Consider the following 20,316-nt stretch of genomic DNA (forward strand, 5'->3'; position numbering starts at 1 on the left):
CCAGGCAACATTCCCTTATGTATAACTATCAAAAATCCAGTAATATTACCCAAGGCAAATTGCTGTAGCTTCATTAAAGGCATACCAAATGACCTGTGACTCTTTCACTCTGCTGTGAAAATCCAAACTGCTTTTTGCAGCTCAAGACTTTTCTGGCTTGACTGGATGGTTGATTCAAACTGCATCCTCTCTCAGCCACAGCTCCAGCTATAGCTCCAGCTACTACATCTCACAGCTCTAGTTCAACAGCTCAAACAGCTCCAGCTCAACAGCTACAGCTCAAAACAGCTCCCTTAAGCACTCCACAGTAACTCTAAAATACCTTTTTGCACCTTTCATCTCAGGTTCCATTGTTTTCACGCCTTTTTGAAACTCAAATCCTTTCAAATATAAGATCTTTCATGTTTCCATCTTGTTTTTGCTTTCAGATCAATAAAATATAATACCCGCTTCCATTTACCTATGGAACTCCTGCAAGGCGCAAACATGTTTCTTGTAGAAGGTCAGGAGTCTGAGGGGGATGGTGCCTGAAGGTCAGGGGAGCTGAGAAGGACAGGAGATGGAACATGTCAGGAGGCCAACAAATAGGTTGGGGAGGGTGGAAGGAATGCCAGGTGACTTGAAACATGGAAGCTCAGAAATCCTGGGTGGTGGAATGTCAGGAAGACAAATAGGGATAAGATCAGGGATTAGAGAGGAAAGATCAGGAAGTCAGACAAGGATAAGGTCGGGGACTCATGGGAGGTGGGGGACAGGTCAGGTGGTTTGATGGGGAAAAGGTCATTGCATGGATTGGGGAAAGATAGGAGATTGGATTAGAATTAGCAGTCTGAGGGTGGAGAAATGAAGGATATTGGAAGTTGGAGAAGGTCAGGATTTTGGAGGTTAGAAGGTCAGTAACTCAGTGGGGAGAGAAGGTGATGCCTTGATGATGAGATGATGAGGAGCTTGGCAGGGTGGAGGCTGAAAATCAGGGAACAGAGTTAGCAAGTGGAAGGTGGTATAAGGTAACCTCAGTGGAGAAGGTGAGAAGATTGAGTGGGTAAAAGGTCAGGAGCTTGGGATGGGGAAGGTCAGGATATTAGATGGGATGAAGATCGGGGTCAGGGAGAGCCATAGGTTGTGGGAATCAGAGGAGGGAGAAGAGATCAGAGGGTAGAAGGTGGGTGGATCGGAGGGGGTGACAGGTCAGAAAGTTGGATAGGCCTGAGGTTATGGGATTGGAGGGAGAAGATCGATGAGCTAGAAGGGGCTGAGGACTGGGGAACCAAGGGGATGACAGTTGGGGAGGAAGATTGAACAAGAATAAGGTCAGGACCTCATAGGGAATCATTGAGGGCATAAAAGACGAGGGGGCTGGAGAAGCAGAAGGGCAGTGGATATAAGAGGAGAAGGAGAGGAATACAAAGTCTGGAAGAAAATCAGGAGTCTGAGGATGGATAAAGTAAGGAGATCAGAGGTTGGAGAGAAGGTGAGGGTATGGGTGGGGAGGAAATGTTCAGGAGTGGGTAGAAGGTCAAGGATCTGTGCAGGGATTGGGAAGAGCAGAGGGAAAGGTCAGAAACTCAGAATGGGGAAAGGCCAGGAGATTGGACAGGGAGAAGGCCAGGGATCAAGAGGGAAAGTCAGGAGTATGAAGGCCAGGGGTTTCTCAGAAGGAGAAAGGTGGGGAGGGAGAAGGTCAGAGGATTGGCGGGGGAGGTCAGGGATGGGAGAAATTCAGTGGGTCAGAAGTCGAAGGTGGTCAGGAGATCAGAGGTGACAGAAAGTCAGGAGATCAGTCTGGGGAGAGAAAGTCAGGAGATCAGTGGGTGGAAGGTCAGGAGTTCAGACGGGTCGGGGAGAAGATCAGGCAATCAGAGAGTTCAATTCAAAATTTTGGAAGCGCAAGGAGTTTAGGATCTTCGAGGCAGATTAGGGCCAAGCAATCTAAAAGGGGAGGGTAAAGAGATTGGAGCTGGAGCAGGTCATGGGATCAGATGGGATATGATGTCAGGAGGTTGGACAGGAATAAGGTTGGGCGATCTGAGAAGAAAAGGTTAAAAGAGTAGAGTAAGAGAAGGCCATGGGATCAGAGGGGTTAGAAGGTCAGGGGATCAGAATGGGGAAGATGGTCAGAAGTTTTGGGGGGTAGTCAGGAAATCAGAGGAAGAGAGAAGGACATGAGCTTGGAAGGGTAGAAGGTCAGGAAATTGAAACGAGGAGAAAGTCTGGAAACAGGAATGTGGAGAAGTTTGGGAGACCATGTTGGAATGAGGTTGAAGACCAGGAGCCTGGCATGTACAGGCCAGGATCATAGAAACATACAACACATGCAGGCCATTCAGCACAACTTGGCTGTTTTGACCCTTTGAAAGCGCAGTCGTGTTTAGCCCCACATTCTCATCCTTTTTCCATAATCCTGTCAGTTCCTTGTCCTCAAGTACCTGTCCAACACCCTTTAAAAATTATTTCTGGATTTGACTTCTAGCACCTTTTCTGGAACAGTGTTGACAAATCAGATGCCTTTTGAAAGTCCACGTTCAGATCCTCATCTCTCCTGTAGGTCTTTTGTCAATGATTTTGAATCTATGGGAAGAATCATCTCAGATTTGCACTAAGTGCGGTAGCAGGTGGGTAACGACATTTTACCCACCGGCCAAAATGGCAGGTTTTCATGCCTTATCATCCCAATCCTGCCACGAAACACGCCATTTCGATGGTGGGCGCACTCATTCGCTCACCCACCTGCCATCACCTCGCTGCTTCATCATGCCGGGCGCCATATTTAAAGTCCAGCCGCAAGCACACATCTCAGTGCTTCCAGCCCACGACTGCTGCAGGGAAGATGTCCACGAAAGGCAAAAAGACTGCAGACCCCAGGTTCAGCGACACGTCACTGGAACGCCTGTTGGATGCCGTGGAGTCCCACTGGGATGTTCTCTACCCCCGCTTTGGCCACAGGATGGGCAGCGGCATCACCAACCAGGCTTGGGAGGTGATGGCAACACTGGTCAGTGCCAATGCCCTTCAAAAGAGGACAGCCACCCAGTGCTGCAAGATGATGTATGATCTCCACCATTCCATCAGGGTAAGTCACTCTTCTCATCACTCTCAACCACACACTCACAAACCCATCATACATCCACAGGGCCCTCACTCACTGCCACTTAAAGTAACACCACCATTCACTCTCTCACATGCACCTTCATTGTCCTCATCCCGTCCATGGGATCACTCACCACCCACACATGCCAGGTATACTTATCATATGGCCTGGCAGGCATCCTGCTTACACTTTCTCCATTTCTATTCATGCGGGACAAGCTGGCACACAAGAGGGAGAGGTTGCAGACCAGTGGAGGAATACCTAAAATCAAGGCCCTCATGGACTTTGAAAACAGAGCCATCCAGCTTGCTGGCGATGATCTGGACCAGTCCTGTGCTGGCGGTGCTCTACCAGGTGAGGGTCCAGCAGTGCAACATCCATCAGGCAACCATGCTGTGAGTGATGTGTCCTGTTTCACAGGCCACTGCCATGCACTAACTATCTCCCCTTGCTTCCGCAGACACATCTGGGAAACAGCCGACGGAGTCCATGACCCAGGACCTCCAATGAGGCTTGATTAGCCTCAAAGAAACCTCTGAAGATGAATCCGGAGGCACCCTCCTTGAAGTCCTGTCACAGCGCTCACCCACACCTTCCACCAGCACGGAGACATACACTCGGTGGGACCTAGCTTTAGAATGGCCTCGGGATCACAACCTGGTGAGCACATCGCACTGTCTGATCCACAACAGGTGGTGGCAGGAACTTCCTTTTTGTCCAGCACTCAAAGGACTGCTGGAAGCCAGAAATTTGCTGAGTCCGAGTCAGATGACGAGCCTTTGAACTCGATCATGTCACAGTTGCTGGAGCTGCAAAGGCAAAGTTGGGAATATTAGGAAGGTATGTCCGCTGCGCTCCTGAGATTGCAAGGCACAATGGAAGAGTCTATCCGCCTTCACTCTGAGGTGATAGCGCTGACATGCCAACGCACTGAGATCAACATTGGTAGGATGGTCCAGGACATTGGTCCTGCACAGCTGCATGGGCTCAAATCCATCACTGATGCCATAGTTGGCCTCCAACAGTGCGTACGTGAGAGTGGTGCTGGGCGGCTCGATCTCACTCCAGCTACCCCTTCTCATCAAGGAGTCAGCCTGGAGCCCTCGGGCACCCATGGGGAGGAGGCTCAGCAGGTGCACACCAAAGGGCCATCCATCCAGGTGATTCGTGGAGTGTCCAGCCCATCTGAATCCCCTCTTCCTATGATCTCAGCAGCTCCAGCTCCACAGGCCGAGGAGGGTGCCACTGCCACACAGCAGGACCCCGAAAGCAGGCCAGGACCCTCCAGGTCTCTGCCCTCCAGAGGATGCCCAACAAGGTCAGAAGGCTGCCTCCACCTCCGCTGTGGATGTCCGGGGAGCAGCAAGATGTAATGGCAGGGTTAGGAAAATTAAGAAGAATTAGTTGCACAGCCTGGGCAGTGGCGTTAATCACTTGTACATACTGTTCACCATTGTCAATAAACTCCCAAGAATGTCTCCCTGCCTATGGCTCCTTGTTCTGATGAGCAGTGTTCATGTCACTCAGAAACCTTTCTGCACAAGATAAAATGCAGGTGTCTCAGTCCAGGGCCTCTTCCCTGTGCTCTGTTCTGCATTCAGACCAAAGTGATGGTCCGGCCTCACACTCCCCGGACACATTACTGATGCCTGCATGTTGATGGTGCTTGTCATTGTTGCAGGCACCACAGAGTTATGTCCTTCTCTCTGTGTGCTCTCAACAACTTTAAGGTGGAGCTGGTGCCCATCTCTTCAGCACCTGTGACCAGTGACGCTGTGCTCCTGAAGGGCTCAAGTGCTGAAGGTGGACAAAGGAGCAGATGCTCCTAAAGTTTCATGGCTGCGTCTCTCTGATATGGCCCTGATTACAGAGCACAAGCGAGCTGCCCTCGACCAGACAGGAGTCAGACATTCTCAGAAGCAATGTGAAGATCTATGGAGTGCCCTCATTGCATTGCTCCTGCAATCGAGCGACTATTAGGGCCTCCACTGCATCTCTATGACAGGAGCATTCTCACAGAGGGTATTTGCGCTGCCGTAAGCCAGACTGGAGTCAAACATTCACAGATGCAATGTGAGGATCCATGGGGTCACTTCACTGTATGCCGTCGTCATCCTCCACAAATTTAGCAGCTATAAGGGCCTCCCGAGCACGCCTGCCTCATCTAGCCAGTGCGAGGGCCTCATCCCCATCATCGCCGCCTTCGAGGACCTCCTCACCCTTTCCCTGTAGGCATCCTCCTCATAGAGGAGACCTCCATCTCCTCCTCAGCCAGTTTGTCTCCTCTTTGCAGCGCCAGGTTGTAAAGAACGCAGCAGACGACAACAATGCTTGACACCCTCAGTGGAATGTTTTGCAGGGCTCCACCAGACCGGTCCAGGCACCGGAACCTCATCTTCAGCATCCCGATGGTCTGCTACACCAAGTTGCGGGTTGCAGCATGAGCCTCATTATACTGTCACTCTGCTACAGTCTGAGGCCGCCACAGGGGTGTCATCAACCACACCCTTTTCCGCTAACCCTTGTCCCTGAGGAGCCATCCCTGCAGCTTCTGTGGAGCCTGGAAGACTTCAGGGATCTGTGACCGACTGAGGATGTAGGAGTCGTGCCCATCCCCTGGAAAGCGTGCGCACACCTGCAGGACATGTTTCTGGTGTTCACACACCAGCTGTACATTCAGCGAGTGGAACCCCTCGCAGTTGATGTAGTTCACTGCATGTTGCGATGGACATCTGAGTGCCATGTGAGCACAGTCGATTGCACCCTGGACCTGTGGGAAACCGAGATCTGGGTGAATCCAATCGCTTTTGCATCCTGGCTGTCCTTGTCCGGGCGAAATGCACAAAGTTGCGTACCCTCGCAAAGATGGCACCCATGACCTCATGGAGATCCCACAGAGGTCACCTGTGGAGCCCTGAAAGGAGCCACTGGCATAGAAATTGAGCGCCGCGGTCACTTTCACGGCCACTGGTAGTGGATGCCCTCCATGTCCCTGTGGCACCAAATCTTGCAGTAGCTGGCAGATGTGACCAACCAGCTCCCTAAATATGGGCAGTCTTCAGCGACACTTGTTCTCGGTCATCTGTTGGAATGAAAGGCGGCGTCTATAGACCTTGGGCATTGCTATGCAGCAACCGACGACAGCTCACTGTGGCTCTTGGTCAGCGTGTGCGGGAGCCCCAGCCGCCCCTTCTTCCTCTGTCATCTTCACTCTCTGTGGGCCATCAGGCATACAGCTACTTCACCAGGCTCCATGATCCTGATGTACTCCTCCTACAGGATGAAAGTGGCTAGCATAGGTGTACTAAGAACCTGTCCTGGTTAAATGTGAAGGTCCCTTAATGTTTCCCAGAGAGTGCTGGCCACCACTTGGATGGCCAGAGATTAGTGCGCTGCATGGCTGCCTAAAACTTGAATCATGGAGGAGATTGGTCCAAATCGGGATGCTGACATTGCAAGGGCTGTGAGTGCCTCAAGCAGTGACTGCTCCATGGCCAGCTTTAGCGAGGAGATTTTACAATGTGTGCAGTCATCCAACTGTTCTGCAGTCCACTAAAACGCTCATGACTTTGTGGGTGAAAAGCTTTGGAGCACTTGGTGGCACTTTGATGCCTCTGCATTGCTTGAGTGGGCAGATAAGCTAGAAGCCCAACTTCAATCTTATCAATGTGGCTGTGCCTGAACTGTCTCAGCTACAGAGGAATGGTCACTTTATACAGGTTTCCCTAATGCGTGGTCGCTTCCCTTTATATTGTCTTTTCAAATTCTTCCTAGCAAAACAAGTTACTCCACATTTCTCTGCATTAAATTTTATCTGCTAAGTGTTTGTCCATTTCATTAGTCCATGGTCTGAATTTTTAGGATGGCGGGGGCTCGGCCAACTGAAGAGTCGGCAGGGAACATATCCGCACCGACTCCGGCTGCCCTGCAGCCATTTTACGCTCAAATTAGCGTTAATTGGTGGCAGGTGTGACTTACCCCCTCACTGGGGAGGAAGTCCCACCATGGAGAGGTTCTGCAGCTCTCCAGTCCCTGCAATAACAGGCCTGCAGTGGCCTTAAGAGGAACTTGCATGGAACTGCCTAAGACTAAGTACCGGGAACCAGAGGCCTGGAGAGAGATGCAGTGGTTGCTGTCGAGGTTCATCCCGAGCAGTTCTGTGACACAGGACTCTGTGCTCTACGGGCTGTTCCCAGGGACACACACCGAGACAAACATCAACTGCAGCTGGAGGATCATCAACTCGGTAAAAGACGCGCTTTGGTCTGCCTGAAACTTGTTGGTCTTCCAGCACAAAGAGTTGTCCCCGACCGATTGTTGCGGACTGGCACAATCCAAAGTCCAGGACTACGTGCTGAGGGACGCACTAAAGCTTGGGGCAGCTGCCGCAAAGGCGCAATGGGGAAGGGTCGCTGTCTAAGACCTTTCTGCCACAGCGCACCGAGAGACTGGGAACTGTTTAGAGCCCCTCGGGCTGTACAGCTCAAAATGAAAGGCTGTAAATGATTGTAAAATTGTTTGTACTGATGCACCTGCTGATACATTTTGTAAAAGTTTAACCTGGATTGTACCCTTGTAATGGTGTTTTTGAAATGGTTTGGAATGTGATTGAAGATATTTTATGAATAAAGTATATTTTTACAAAAAAAAAAGTACCGGGAACCAGAGGCCCAGGTGTCAGGTGTCCCAGGGTGGGAAAGGTAGGGAAGGCCTGGGGGGGTCACCAGGGGGCGATTGGGGTCTAGGGGGATAGGCTGGGGGTGAGGTGGGAGGGAGGTCCAGAGGTCACTAGGCCTTGAGGGGAGGGCACCCCACTGATCACAGCCTGCCAACCTGAGAATAACACGTTTATTCTTACTCTCTGTTTTCTGTCCGTTAACCAATTCTCAGTCCACACTCTAATTTTGTTTACTAACCTCTTGTGTGGGACCTTAATGAAAAACATCTGAAAATTCAAATACACCACATCTACTGGTCCCCCTTATCTATTCTGCTAGTTACATCCTCAAAAAACTCCAACGTAGGAATATAGGAGCAGGAGTAGGCCATTTGGCCCCTCGAGCTTACGCCACCATTTAACTAAATCATGGCTGATCTTCTACCTCAACGCTATCTTCCTGCACGATCCCTGTATCCCTTGATCTCATTAGTATCTAGAGATCTATCAACCTCTGCTTTGAACATACTAAATGACTGAGACTGCACAGCCCTCTGGGGTAGAGAATTCCAAAGATTCGCCACCCTCGGACTGAGGAAGTTCCTCTTCATCTTGGTCCTAAATGGCCTGCCTCTTATTCTGAGTCCCCTGGTTCTAGACCCCCAAACCAGGGGGGGGTCTAGATCCATCCCTCCTGCATCTTCCCTGTCGAGCCCAGGAAGAATTTTGTACACTTCAATGACATCAGCTCTCATTCTTCTAAACTCTAGAGAATGCAGGCCCAGTCTCCTCAATCTTTCCTTATAGGACAACCATACAATTCCAGGGATTAGTCTGGTGAACTTTTGTTGCAGTCTTTCTATGGCCAGTGTTTCCTTCCTTAGGTAAGGATACCAAAACTGCACACAATACTCCAGGTATGGTCTCACCAAGCGTCTATACAACTGCAGCAAGACTTCCTTACTCCTATACTCAAATCCCTTGCAATAAAGGCTAACATACCATTTGCCTTCCTAATTGCCTGTTGTACCTGCATGTTTGCTTTCGCTGACTTATGAACAAGAGCACAGGACAAATCATGTTTAACTAACTTGCTTGAGTTTTTTGATGAAGTAACAGAAAGAGTTGATGAGGGTAATGCTGTTGATGTGGTAACTTCCAAAAGGCATTTGATAATAAGCCGCACAACAGACTTGTGAACAAAGTCAGAGTTCATGGAATAAAAGGGACAGTAGCAAATGGATATAAAATTGGTTGAGTGACAGGAAACAAATAGTACTGGTGTACATTTGTTTTTAAGACTGGAGGAAGGTTTATAGTGAAGTTGTCCAGGGATCAGGGTTAGGAACCCTGCTCTTCCTGATATATGACCTAGACCTTGGTGTACAAGGCACAATTTCAAAATTTGCAGATGATACAAAACTTGGAAGCATTGTGAACCATGAGGAGGATAGCATAGAACTTCAAAAAGACATAGGTTGGTGGACTGAATGGGCAGACAAGTGGCAGATGAAATTTAATGCAGAGAAGTATGAAGTGATTCATTTTTGTAGAAAGAATGCAGACAGACAATATAAAATAAAGGGTAAAATTCTAAAGGGAGTGCAGGGGTAGAGAGATCTGGGTGTACCTATGTTTTTGTATTTCAATATGTGCATAAATCATTGAAGGTGGCATGGCAGGTTGACAGTGCAGTTAATAAAGCATACGGCATCTTCGGTTTTATAAATAGCGGCATAGAGTCCAAAAACAAGGAAGTTATGTTAAACCTACATAAAATACAGTTCCTTAAAGTTCTTTAGTGCTTAATGCTCCTTAAGTGGAGCATTGTGCCCAGTTCTAAGCACTACAGTTTAGGAAGGATGTGAAGGCATTGGCGAGAGTGCAGAAGACATTCATAAGAATGTTTCCAGAGATGAGGAACTTCAGCTACGTAGATAGATTGAAAAAGTTGGGTCTATTATCTTTAGAAAAGAGGTTAGGAGGAGATTTGATAGAGGTATTCAAAATCATGAGGGGTCTAGACAGAGTAGAAAGGGAAAAACTGTTCCCTTTGGTGGAAGGATCAGGAACACACTAGATGCGGGATCAGTTGAGTTTATAAAGAGGAATTGGATCATTATCTGAAAAGGAAAAGTTTGTGGTGCAAAGGCAGAGCAGTGGCAATAGGTAAATGGCTCCTTCAGAGAGTCAGCACAGACAAGGCAGGCCAAATGGTCTCATTCTATGCTGTAACCATTCTATGATTCTGGGATCCTGTGAAGCTTGTGATCAGACTGATTTAGTCTCACAGTTGCCAGGGAGAGGGAGTTGGTAGCTAGAGAGCGGAGTTGGTATGAAAGACCAAAAACAATGGCTTCAGTCTTCCCCAAATTTAATTGGAGTAAATGACAGCAAAGTACTTAGTTGTTTGTGAAAATTGAACTATGTTCACACAATGGAAAAGGCAATCTCCCATCAACAGTTGATAACACAGCATTGCTTAGTTTAGAAAATAATTTTGTTGAAATATTGGAATTACGACTACTGTGTCTACTGACACACTATCACTATGAAATGTAATTTAGACACAGTCACTCGTAAATGTCATATTAACATTGTAATTTCTCATTATAATAATTTCTCATTATAACTATTACCTATTGCATTTTGCCCGACAGAGTGATTGGCCAGAAGGTTATCAGCTTTCAGCTGCTATGAATTTCCGTTTTCCACAGTGTGTACCCATACATCTGAAGACATTGATTCCTAATGCTAGTAATGAAGCAATACAACTAATGAAAGGTACACTTCATTGGGATCCAAAGAAAAGGCCAAATTCTGGTCAGGTAGGTCAACAGATGTGGGAATATTCTATCTGCACACCAGGCATAATTTGGAAAATTAGAGCTATACATCTCTCAAGCTTCCCTACCAGAATCATATTGTATAATTCCATATACTTGTTACTGAATCAATTTACAGAACTGTTAGTAAGGAAAATATCAAGATCAGGGAACTTTTTCATGACATTCTTAAACAATAATGATTGCAGACCTTGTACAAATCAATATCTGCACTGCACTGATTGTAAAATCATCTGATATTTGAAAACTTCATAATTGTTTTTTCCCTTAACCAAATATTCTATGAACAAGTAGCAGACTGAAGTCATTATTATACCTGTTGCTCTTTTCTTACAGGAGTAAGGAATAAAGAATAAGTTGACGAATAGTCCAGATCTTGTACCTCTAGTCTTTATTAGATTAGTACAGTCATACATAAAGTTACATAGTTCCAAAATTTTGCAGCACATTACGGTGGTGTGGATTAAATTCTAAAGACAGTGAGAAAAAACACATATTTATATGAGGGAAATTAATATGCCTGTCAATTGGCACCAAGTTCACCAAACAGTGGACATATTTCCTCAATCTGTGCAGGTAGTGACCCCACTGCTAAATTTGTATGTCCTTTTTAGGCATACAAGGCAGATGTGGAAAGTAGAATAAGGCTCCTTAAATATGTAAATTAAGAATGTAATGTCTGTTGAAGGACCCCATCAAAAAATTATCAGTGATGAACAAGGCTGGCACTGGGCAGCCAACTACAATTTTTTTTAAAAAACCTTTCTTTTGAGCCAGGAGAAACAGGAATGCACTCCCAACTCCAAGGTCATCGAAATAGCTGGCCAACACCCCTTCTGCATCAGAACATGTTCCAATCCCTGTTCTGGAACTCTCCCTTTTTAGTATAAAGCCGCATTTTGCCTATCTACTACCTTACCTGGAAGCTTGTCCCATATGCATATCACTTTTTAAGGGGATAAAGGTTCTTCCTAATATCTAATTTGAGTTTACTTCATACTAATTTATATTTCTATCATCTTGTCCTGCTTTCATGATTTACACAGAAGCAATATTTAGGGTATATCATTTCTATTTTACTAACGAAAGCCCATTTTTCTAAACAGTAGATATTGGGCTGAATCATCCTAGATTTGCACTAAGTGTGGTAGTGGGCGGGGAAAACAACGTTTTACCCACAATGGTGGCCTTTCACGCCATTTCATCCCAAACCCGCCACATTAATTATGTATTCCCTAGATACACACCATTTCGATGGTGGGCGGGCTCCAATTCGCCTGCCACACCATCACCTCGCTGCTTCATCATGCCAGGCACTGCATTTAAAGTGCAGCTGCACTCAGTGCTTCCAGCCCAGGACTGCAGCAAAAAAGACATGGCCCCGAAAGGCAAGAAGACTGCAGCCCTCAAGTGCCTTTTGGATGCCGTGGAGGCCCGCTGTGATGTCCTTTACCCCCATTCTGGCCACAAGAGTGACAGCATCATTACCATTCTGGCTTGGTAGGCGATGGCATTGGTGATCAGTGCCGATGCTGCACAGAAGAGGTTGGCTATCCATTGCAGATAGATGATGAATGATCTCAGCTATGCAGCCAGGGTATGGAAACCATCTCATCACTCTAAACTCACACACTCAAGCCCAACACACATTCACTAGCATCTCGCTTACTGCCAGCTCAAGGGACATCATCACCCATTCTCAACACACATACCTTCACATGTCCATCTGGCCCCATCTCCTCTGAAGACTGCTTCCTCAGACCTCAACATCTTGAGGCCACTTGCACAGATCAACATGTGCCCCCAGCCCTCGTCCTGCAGCCTCTTCCCTTGCCTGAGGCCACTTCTCTCCCTTCCCCAAGCAAGCCCTAGCCCTGCAGCCATTGAAAAGCCACTCACATATGGTTGATCTGGTAAGTAGAGACCTGCCCTTGGGTCCCCCCAAAAGTGATGTGGTGCTGGCTGTGAAGCCTGGCGCTGATGACTGCAAGTACTGACTGAAGCAAGGTAGGCAAACAAACCTTGAAATCCTGAGCGAAGTGCAGCCCGCCAAGTGCACACTTTATATATGCTGTTGTGAAACACGTCGTAGTGTTTTCCTGCTGATGTGGGCGGACAGTCCAGTGGGGGTGGGGAATGAGTCCAGCGGGCTGACCTTATAATGATATGCAGATGTATTACAATGAGGTTCCTGACATCCGATGGCGAGAAACGAACATCGACTCAGCGGACGATCACAAACTGGTTTCACAACGTCATGAAACCGATTTTTGGCCTTCCCGCCATTCCGTCCTCTCACGCCACAGAACACGCCCGCGGAAACGAAAAATCCCAGCCATTGACTTTTTCTAATCAACTCTTATAGCTCACTTACTTTAATGAAGTAATTGTTCATGCGTTTAAAGATGGTAAGTACTCACCAGCAGGTTCACTCCATTTATATGGCTCCATAGCCGCTGTGATGGCAGATGTTTTTTCTTCGTGATCACAATCTTGGCCAATGAGTAAATCTGAGGTCTGAAACATGGGATTTCTGAATATTTTTGTGTTTTATTAACACATTGTTTATTAGAAAGAGTAATGGAAGAATGTTTTCTATGATTGCACTATTATGCTTTGGGAAGCTGATTCCATCTTCCAGAAGTCAGGACAAGTAGTACCCGCAGCTCTGCCACTATTTGCAGGGGTGCTTCAGACAGAAAAGTTTTAAAACAACTGACGCAAGAGAGCTTAAATAATCAGACTCTTGCATTCATTTAAGAGGCAATTTATGCTGTCATAGTGGAGCATGGCAGATGAGTCTTTGACCCATCTTTATTTTTATGATCTTTAATTTGTTCTGTTACTAATGATTTTAAAATTAATTCTAAACTTTATGTTTGTGCACTTTCAGGTACTACGATATCCTTATTTTCAAGTGGGCCAAGCTTTAAGTATTCCTATGCAATATGTACAACAGCCACAGTTACAGAATAACATAGCTCAGCCAACAGAACTCAAGCAAGTATCTTTGCCAAAACATGAATCTCAGCTGCAGCCTCCATCTCAAGCCCTGCCTCCCTCTCAACCCCAGCTGATAAGAACCCATCAACCACTCCAACAGGTACAAATGCCACTACAGACTGCTAACCAAGAACCTCAAAAACAGATGCCGAAATTCACGCAAACCATTCTTCCCTCCATCATTAACAACACCTATCAGGTAATTTGCGAGCTCATTATCATCATGACTACGGTGGATGAGCAGTTACGTTAATGAAAAGTATATTAAGCCTTTTACTGAAACTGCCCCTGAATACATTGGGATTAGTTGAATGCTATATTCAGCCAAAGGCAGTTGTTTCTGTAACTAGCTTTTGTCCTGAGTTGTGGACACATTGTTCAATCATGCTTGTGGAAAGAAGAAAGAGCAGACATGACATCTATCTACCTTTGGGTAACTTGTGCTTGTCACTGTGGGCACAGTCCCTCAAGCAATGTTTCCTCTAAATTGCGGGGTATGCAACCTCAAGGTTCCCACGCAGGCCGTGCACAAGTTAGCCCATGGTGGCACAACTGCACAAAAAAAGTTAAAGGTCTCTGCACTTATTTAATGGGTCACACACTACAAAAAAAGGAGTACATTGCCCTTAAGACATTTTTTGACATTCTGTCCCTCATTCCCACTGCATATGTACTGCCTATCGGAAAAGGGGCTACAGTTCCTTATATAGTGTTCTTTAGGACCTCAATAGTATCTCATCCTTTGAACACAGAGCGTGGTGAGCACAAGAGTTCGATGAATCTGCCAAGCAGATTGAAGTTCAGACAGAGTGAGGAATTTAAAAACAGGGATTTGGTGAGTGTAGGAATTGGGTGTGAAGGGGGAAGGAAGTATTATGCAATTCAAACCAAGTAGCAATGGTAAATAAGTAAATATATAAATAAATAATCAGCAATTAATTAGCTGTACATCAGTAAAGTTAAAATTAACTAAGAAGAGGTTATCTACATTAAAGGAATCCATATGATATTAAAAAAAAATCTGGTACCCATAAATAATAAGTAGAAATTAAGAGTATACTAAACTAAATAATTTAGATATAACATAAGAAACATAAGTGGATAGACCTCTAAATAAAATAATTGGGCAGCTGAGACTGCAGACTGCAATTCCTGTGTTGAGGTGGTGGTGTAGTGGTATTGTCACTAGACTGGTGATCTAAAGATTCAGGGTAAAGTTCTGGGGACCTGAGTTCAAACCCCACCACAGCAGATAGTAGAATTTGAATTCAATAAATATCTGGAGTTGAAGTCTGATGATGACAGTGAAACAATTGTTGTAAAAACCCATCTGGTCCTTTAGCAAAGGAAATCTGCTGTCCTCACCTGGTCTGACCTAAATGTGACTACAGACCAGACCCACTACCACAATGTGGTTGACTCTTAAAAATGCTCCTCTGAATTAGGGCTTTACAACTTTGTAAGCATCTGTTCAGGAAATTCAGTTGTGCATAGGGCATGCTTGCCTTCATCGGCAGGGGTATTGAGTATAAAAGCTAGGAAGTCATGCTGCAGCTGTATAGAATCTTGGTTAGGCCACACTTGGAATATTGTGTGCAATTCTGGTCGCCACATTACCAGAAGGACATGGAGGCATTGGAGAGGGTGCAGAGGAGGTTTACCAGGATGCTGCCTGGTCTGGAGGTTATTAGCTATGAGGAGAGGTTGGAGAAACTCAGATTGTTCTCACTAGAGCGACGGAGATTGAGGGGTGACTTGATAGAAGTTTACAAAATTATGAGTGGCATGGACAGAGTAGATAGTCAGAAGCTTTTTCCCAGAGTGGAAGAGTCAGTTACTAGGGGACAGAGATTTAAGGTGATAGGAGAAATCTTTAGAGGAGATGTGCAGGGCAAGTTTTTTACATAGAGGGTAGTGAGTGTCTGGAATTCGCTGCCAGAGGAGGTGGTGGAAGCAGGTACGATAGTGGTGTTTAAGAGGCAGCTTGACAAATACATGAATAGGATGGGAATAGAGGGATACGGACCCCGGAAGTGCAAAATGTATTAGTTTGACAGGCAATATGATCGGTGCAGGCTTGGAGGGCTGCAGGGCCTGTTCCTGTGCTGTACTTTTCTTCTTTCTGCTCAAACTCAAGGTTTGAGTTATATTTTTATCTATCTGATTGTAGCCACAGTACCACTTGCTTCTCTTCCTGCTCCCCTACCGATAGCTCGGGTGGCCCCCGAGGATCTGTCCTTGGCCTCCTTCTACTTCTCATCTATGCGCTGCTCCTCAGCGATATCACCTGTAAGCACAGCATTAGTTTTCACATGTATGCTGATGACACCCAGCTCTACTTCACCACCACCTCTCTCGACTCCTCCACTGTTGCCAAATTATTAGAATATGCATCCAATGCCCAGTATTGGATGAACTAAAATTTCCTCAGGAAGACTGAAGCCATTATTTTCCGCCCCCACTCCAAAATGCATTGCCCAGTTACTGACTCCATCCTTCCTGCCACCTGTCTGAGATTAAACCAGTCCATTTGCAACACGTTGTATTTTGTATGTTCAGTGGGTCTCACAAAGAGGTTCTGAGTCTTGTATGGTTGAACATTAGATGTCTATTGATAACACATAACTATGTACATATGCATGGTATAGCCCAAGCTCAGCTAACTCAATTTATGCTTCAACTATCCAGTCCACAACTTACTCTAGTGCCAGGTCGAATGTGTCTTTACATCACACAGTGGGCGATACTGTTTCTCAGTCCCATATTAATCCTTGCTATGCCAGATACCCTTATACTACACCTCCACCAAGTCTTTACCCAACATATTTACATTACAATCATACTACCCCTTCTCTCCACCCTCCTCCCCACCAAGTCTCTGACTATAAATTCAGATGGCCTGGAGGCTTGACGACTCTGCCAGACCTTGTTCCGGTTACATTGTTTTGGGCAGCTTTTGCTGATTCGGAGTTTGTGTTGTAGTCTGCTTTTCTAGCACTTGATTGTCTTCTTCTGGAATGCTTTTTCTGCTCCTTGGAATTGAACTTCTCTTTGTTAACTCCTCATCTGCTCTGCTCAAGAACCATTGGCCTAACCTGTTCTTTCTGGAGAGAATGTTTTCTCCAATTATTTGTGGTACAAACCTGGTTTTTCTCTTTCCATGTGAAAAGCTGTGATCTTTGTGGGAGTTGAAGGTGTCTCCCACTATTGTTTGAATGTTCCTTATCAGAGGGCTCACCTTGCAGATTGACTTTTATCATGATACTGTGTTCTTCCGTGTGTCTCCGTGCCTCACTGAAGTGTGCTCTGGCGAGTTGATGGTCACTATTGCGTGCAATATTGCATGCTGTCCTGGAATCCGCAGTATAGGAAGGATGTGATTGCACTAGAGAGAGTGCAGAGGAGATTTACCAGGATGTTGCCTGGGCTGGAGAGTTTTAGTTATGAGGAGAGATTGGATAGACTGGGGTTATTTTCCCTGGAGCAGAGGAGATTGAGGGGGGATATGATTGAGGTGTATAAAATTATGAGGGGCATAGACAGGAAGGAACTTTTCCCCGTGGTCAATAACCAGTGGGCACAGATTTAAGGTAAAGTGCAGGAGATTTAGTAGGAATGTGAGGAAGAATCTTTTCACCCAGAGGGTGGTGGGAATCTGGAACTCACTGCCTAAAAGGGTGGTAGAGGCAGAAACCCTCATAACATTTAAGAAGTATTTGGATATGCACTTTCGATGCCATGGCATACAAGGCTATGGGCCTAGTGCTAGAAAATGGGATTAGAATAGTTAGGTACTTGTTTGACCGGTGCAGACTCGATGGACCGAAGGGCCTTTTTCTGTGAAGACAATTCCGAGCTGGAGTCCCAGTCAAGAGTCTTCTGCCATTTTAATAAGTTTAAGGGCAACACAGGCGTCTCTGCTCAAGAGAGAAAATGATTGCTTTTGAATAACATACAGGACTTCGAATATCTGCTTGTCACCATACCATAATGGCCGGATTCCTCCAGGTCTGTAGGAGGAATGTCCATCTGTCATTTGTAGTGAGAGCTCTCTCAGCCATGGTTCCTTATCCGAGAGTAACACTGGCTCCTCTGTCCAATTTGAAGCTGGTGAGGTGACCATTTACTGAGATGTCCACATTCCAAAATGAGAATCTAGGATCCTTGACCTCACCCAAGAAGTACAATTGGGTATCTTCTTGGTGTTGTACCTCAATCTCATGCATTGACTTGGAATCCTCCGGTCTGGGTTTCTTAGCTTTTCATAGCTTTCCAAAGTGTGCCAAAGTGTTTCCAAAGGCATTTGCAGTTGATACACTGCACTGAAATTGCTGGACGTTGATCTTGCCTGTGAGATCGTTTAGCTCCCGAGCACTGACATGGCCATGCACCCTCTTGTGGTCGGTTTGAGTATAGCCTTCCTTGGTCTGGAGTCTCTCTGCCCCTTTGTTGTTTCACTAGCTGGACAGTTGGGATTGCTGTGTACCATGGCTTGCTTTCACCACAAAAAATGGATCAGTGCTGTTGGCAGGTTTCACATTGTCTGCATATCTGGGTGACCTTTTCTAGAGTCAAACCTTCCATGGCCTGTACTTTATCTGAGGGGGCATCATCAGCCACTCCAACAACAATTCTGTCTCTTATGAATTCTGACTTAAGGTCACAGCCTTCAGCCAATCTTTATAATTTGTTCATACAAGCGTCAACCGGTTCTCCAGGCTGTTGGACACACTTGTTGAATTTCACTCTGTCTAAAATGTTGCTGCTTCTTAGATTAAAATATGTATTGAATGATTTAGAACTTCATCAAATTTATCTTCATCAAAATTATCCGTTGGCTATCAGACCTACTGAATAAAGTAATGCATTCAGTTGTTCAGCTTCTGTCTTTTTATCTAATCCTGAAGCTATCATGTATCTTAAGAAGCTTTGCCACCAAAGTCCCCAATTTTTGTTTGGTCTGGCCCTTAGATCAGTCCAAATTGGCCTGGTAATGTTAATTTGTTGTCCATGGTTGCTTTAAAGTTCAGGTCTGTAGAGCTTTAAATGCTGTGCAGGTTTTAAAGTTGGCGCCACTATAACCGTTTTTCAACGAGTCTTCCTGGTTGTCTTGTCCTCATTGTCTTTAGTTTTTTGCAGCAATTTTCTCAATCAACTATTCTGGGTCTTCCCTGCAATGTTGGAGGATTTTCGGGCGTTTTATAATTGATTCCCGGCTTTGGTTGTGGTTTTTAAACTTTCTGCTTCTTTTTTACCTCTACAATGAGCTCAGCCGCCACGTGATATGGTGCCAATTATGAACCCTGGCTGGCTGTGGTGCTTTCGGAAACAGGCTGCTCTGACCTTTTTTTCCAGCACTGAAGCTTTTTAAACTAGTCCTGGCTTAGAATTGATTTTTTTGCTCACCCCTGCTAGGCCCTTTGACTTTGTATTCTGTCGACACTCACAATGATATTGTGGAGTCCTCAGCTGTAGAATGGAGATTTTTCTTCTGCCTTTCTGCTTCCAATTCTGCAATGGAGCTTCTTTCAGGCGATATTCCTCTGTGTCTTCACTTCAGGTGCTTTCAGGCAAGTCAGCACGCTGCTCCTTTAATTTTGTAGCTTTTGAATTTCTGCTGCTGCTACTCTGAAGTTCTGGGTTTTCCATTCACTGCCTCCATATTGTATGTTCAGTAGATCTTATGAAGAGGTTCTGAGTCTTGTTGGTTCAACATTAAGTGTTTATTGATAACACATAACTATGTACATATATACAGGGTATAGCCCAAGCTGTGAGCTACCGCCATGCTTTGTTTCTCCACAGGTCTCTGTCCAGTCCTCTTTAGTCTCAGGTCATGTGTCTCACATCACACTGTGGGCAGTACTGTTTCCCAATGCCACATTAACCCTTGCTATGCCAGATACCCTATACTACATTATCTTTGACCCCAAGATGAGCCTGTGCAACATCGTTTGACTCTGCCCCGTCTCACCTCATCTGCTGCTGAAACCCTCCCACATTCCTTTGTTACCTCTACACTTCACTATTCCAACACATTCCTGGCTCGTCTCCCACATTCTATGCTCTGTAAACTTTTGGTCATCCATAATCCTGCTGCCCATGGCCTAACTAGTATCAAGTTGGTGCTTACTGACCTATATTGGACCCGGTCAAGCAATGTCCAGATTTTAAATTTCTCATCCTTGGTTTCAGATCCCTTCGTGACCTTGTCCCTCCCTATCCCTGTAATCTCCTCCAGTCCCACAACGCTCTGAGATATCTGTGCTCCTCTAATTATGGCCTCCTAATGCATCCCCAATTTTAACCACTCCACCATTGGTGATCCACATCGTCAGTTGCCTAGAAATATTGTCTCTACACCTCTCCACCTCTTTATTACCATACCTACTTTGTTTAAATCTACCTCTTTGACTAAACCTTTGGTCTCCAATCCTAAAATCTTATAATGTGCCTCAGTGTCATATTTTGTTTTATCATTCTACTGTGAAGCCTTCGGACATTTTATTACATATATAAGTTGTTGTTATTGTTGTTGCAATAGGACCCACTCTGCCTCTTCCTACCCTATTCTCAGGCTGATTTTTGGGTTCCCTTTTATATCAACTTTTTTTTCTCATATTCTCTCTTTGTTAGCCAAATTTTCCTCTTCACTTCCCTTCTCAACTTATTGAATTTGGCCTGATTCTCACTTGAAGAATTTACCTGATAGGAATCATACA

The 20,316-nt window shown here is 45.7% G+C and overlaps 1 protein-coding gene across 7 annotated transcripts in view; it reads left to right on the forward strand.

The window, feature by feature from the left end:
* Positions 1–20,316, forward strand: part of mak (male germ cell-associated kinase) — a 229,465-nt gene that overhangs the window by 108,463 nt on the left and 100,686 nt on the right. For 6 of the 7 annotated variants that reach the window (XM_078539151.1, XM_078539155.1, XM_078539156.1 and 3 more), the window contains 2 exons: positions 10,406–10,573; positions 13,485–13,793. In XM_078539151.1, coding sequence (XP_078395277.1) covers positions 10,406–10,573; positions 13,485–13,793 — 477 coding nt within the window. The remainder of the gene's footprint in view (positions 1–10,405; positions 10,574–13,484; positions 13,794–20,316) is intronic. The other variant, XM_078539152.1, reaches the window with a different exon arrangement.

This window comes from Cetorhinus maximus, chromosome 3 (assembly GCF_964194155.1).
Source record: "Cetorhinus maximus chromosome 3, sCetMax3.hap1.1, whole genome shotgun sequence".
Lineage (NCBI taxonomy): Eukaryota > Metazoa > Chordata > Chondrichthyes > Lamniformes > Cetorhinidae > Cetorhinus > Cetorhinus maximus.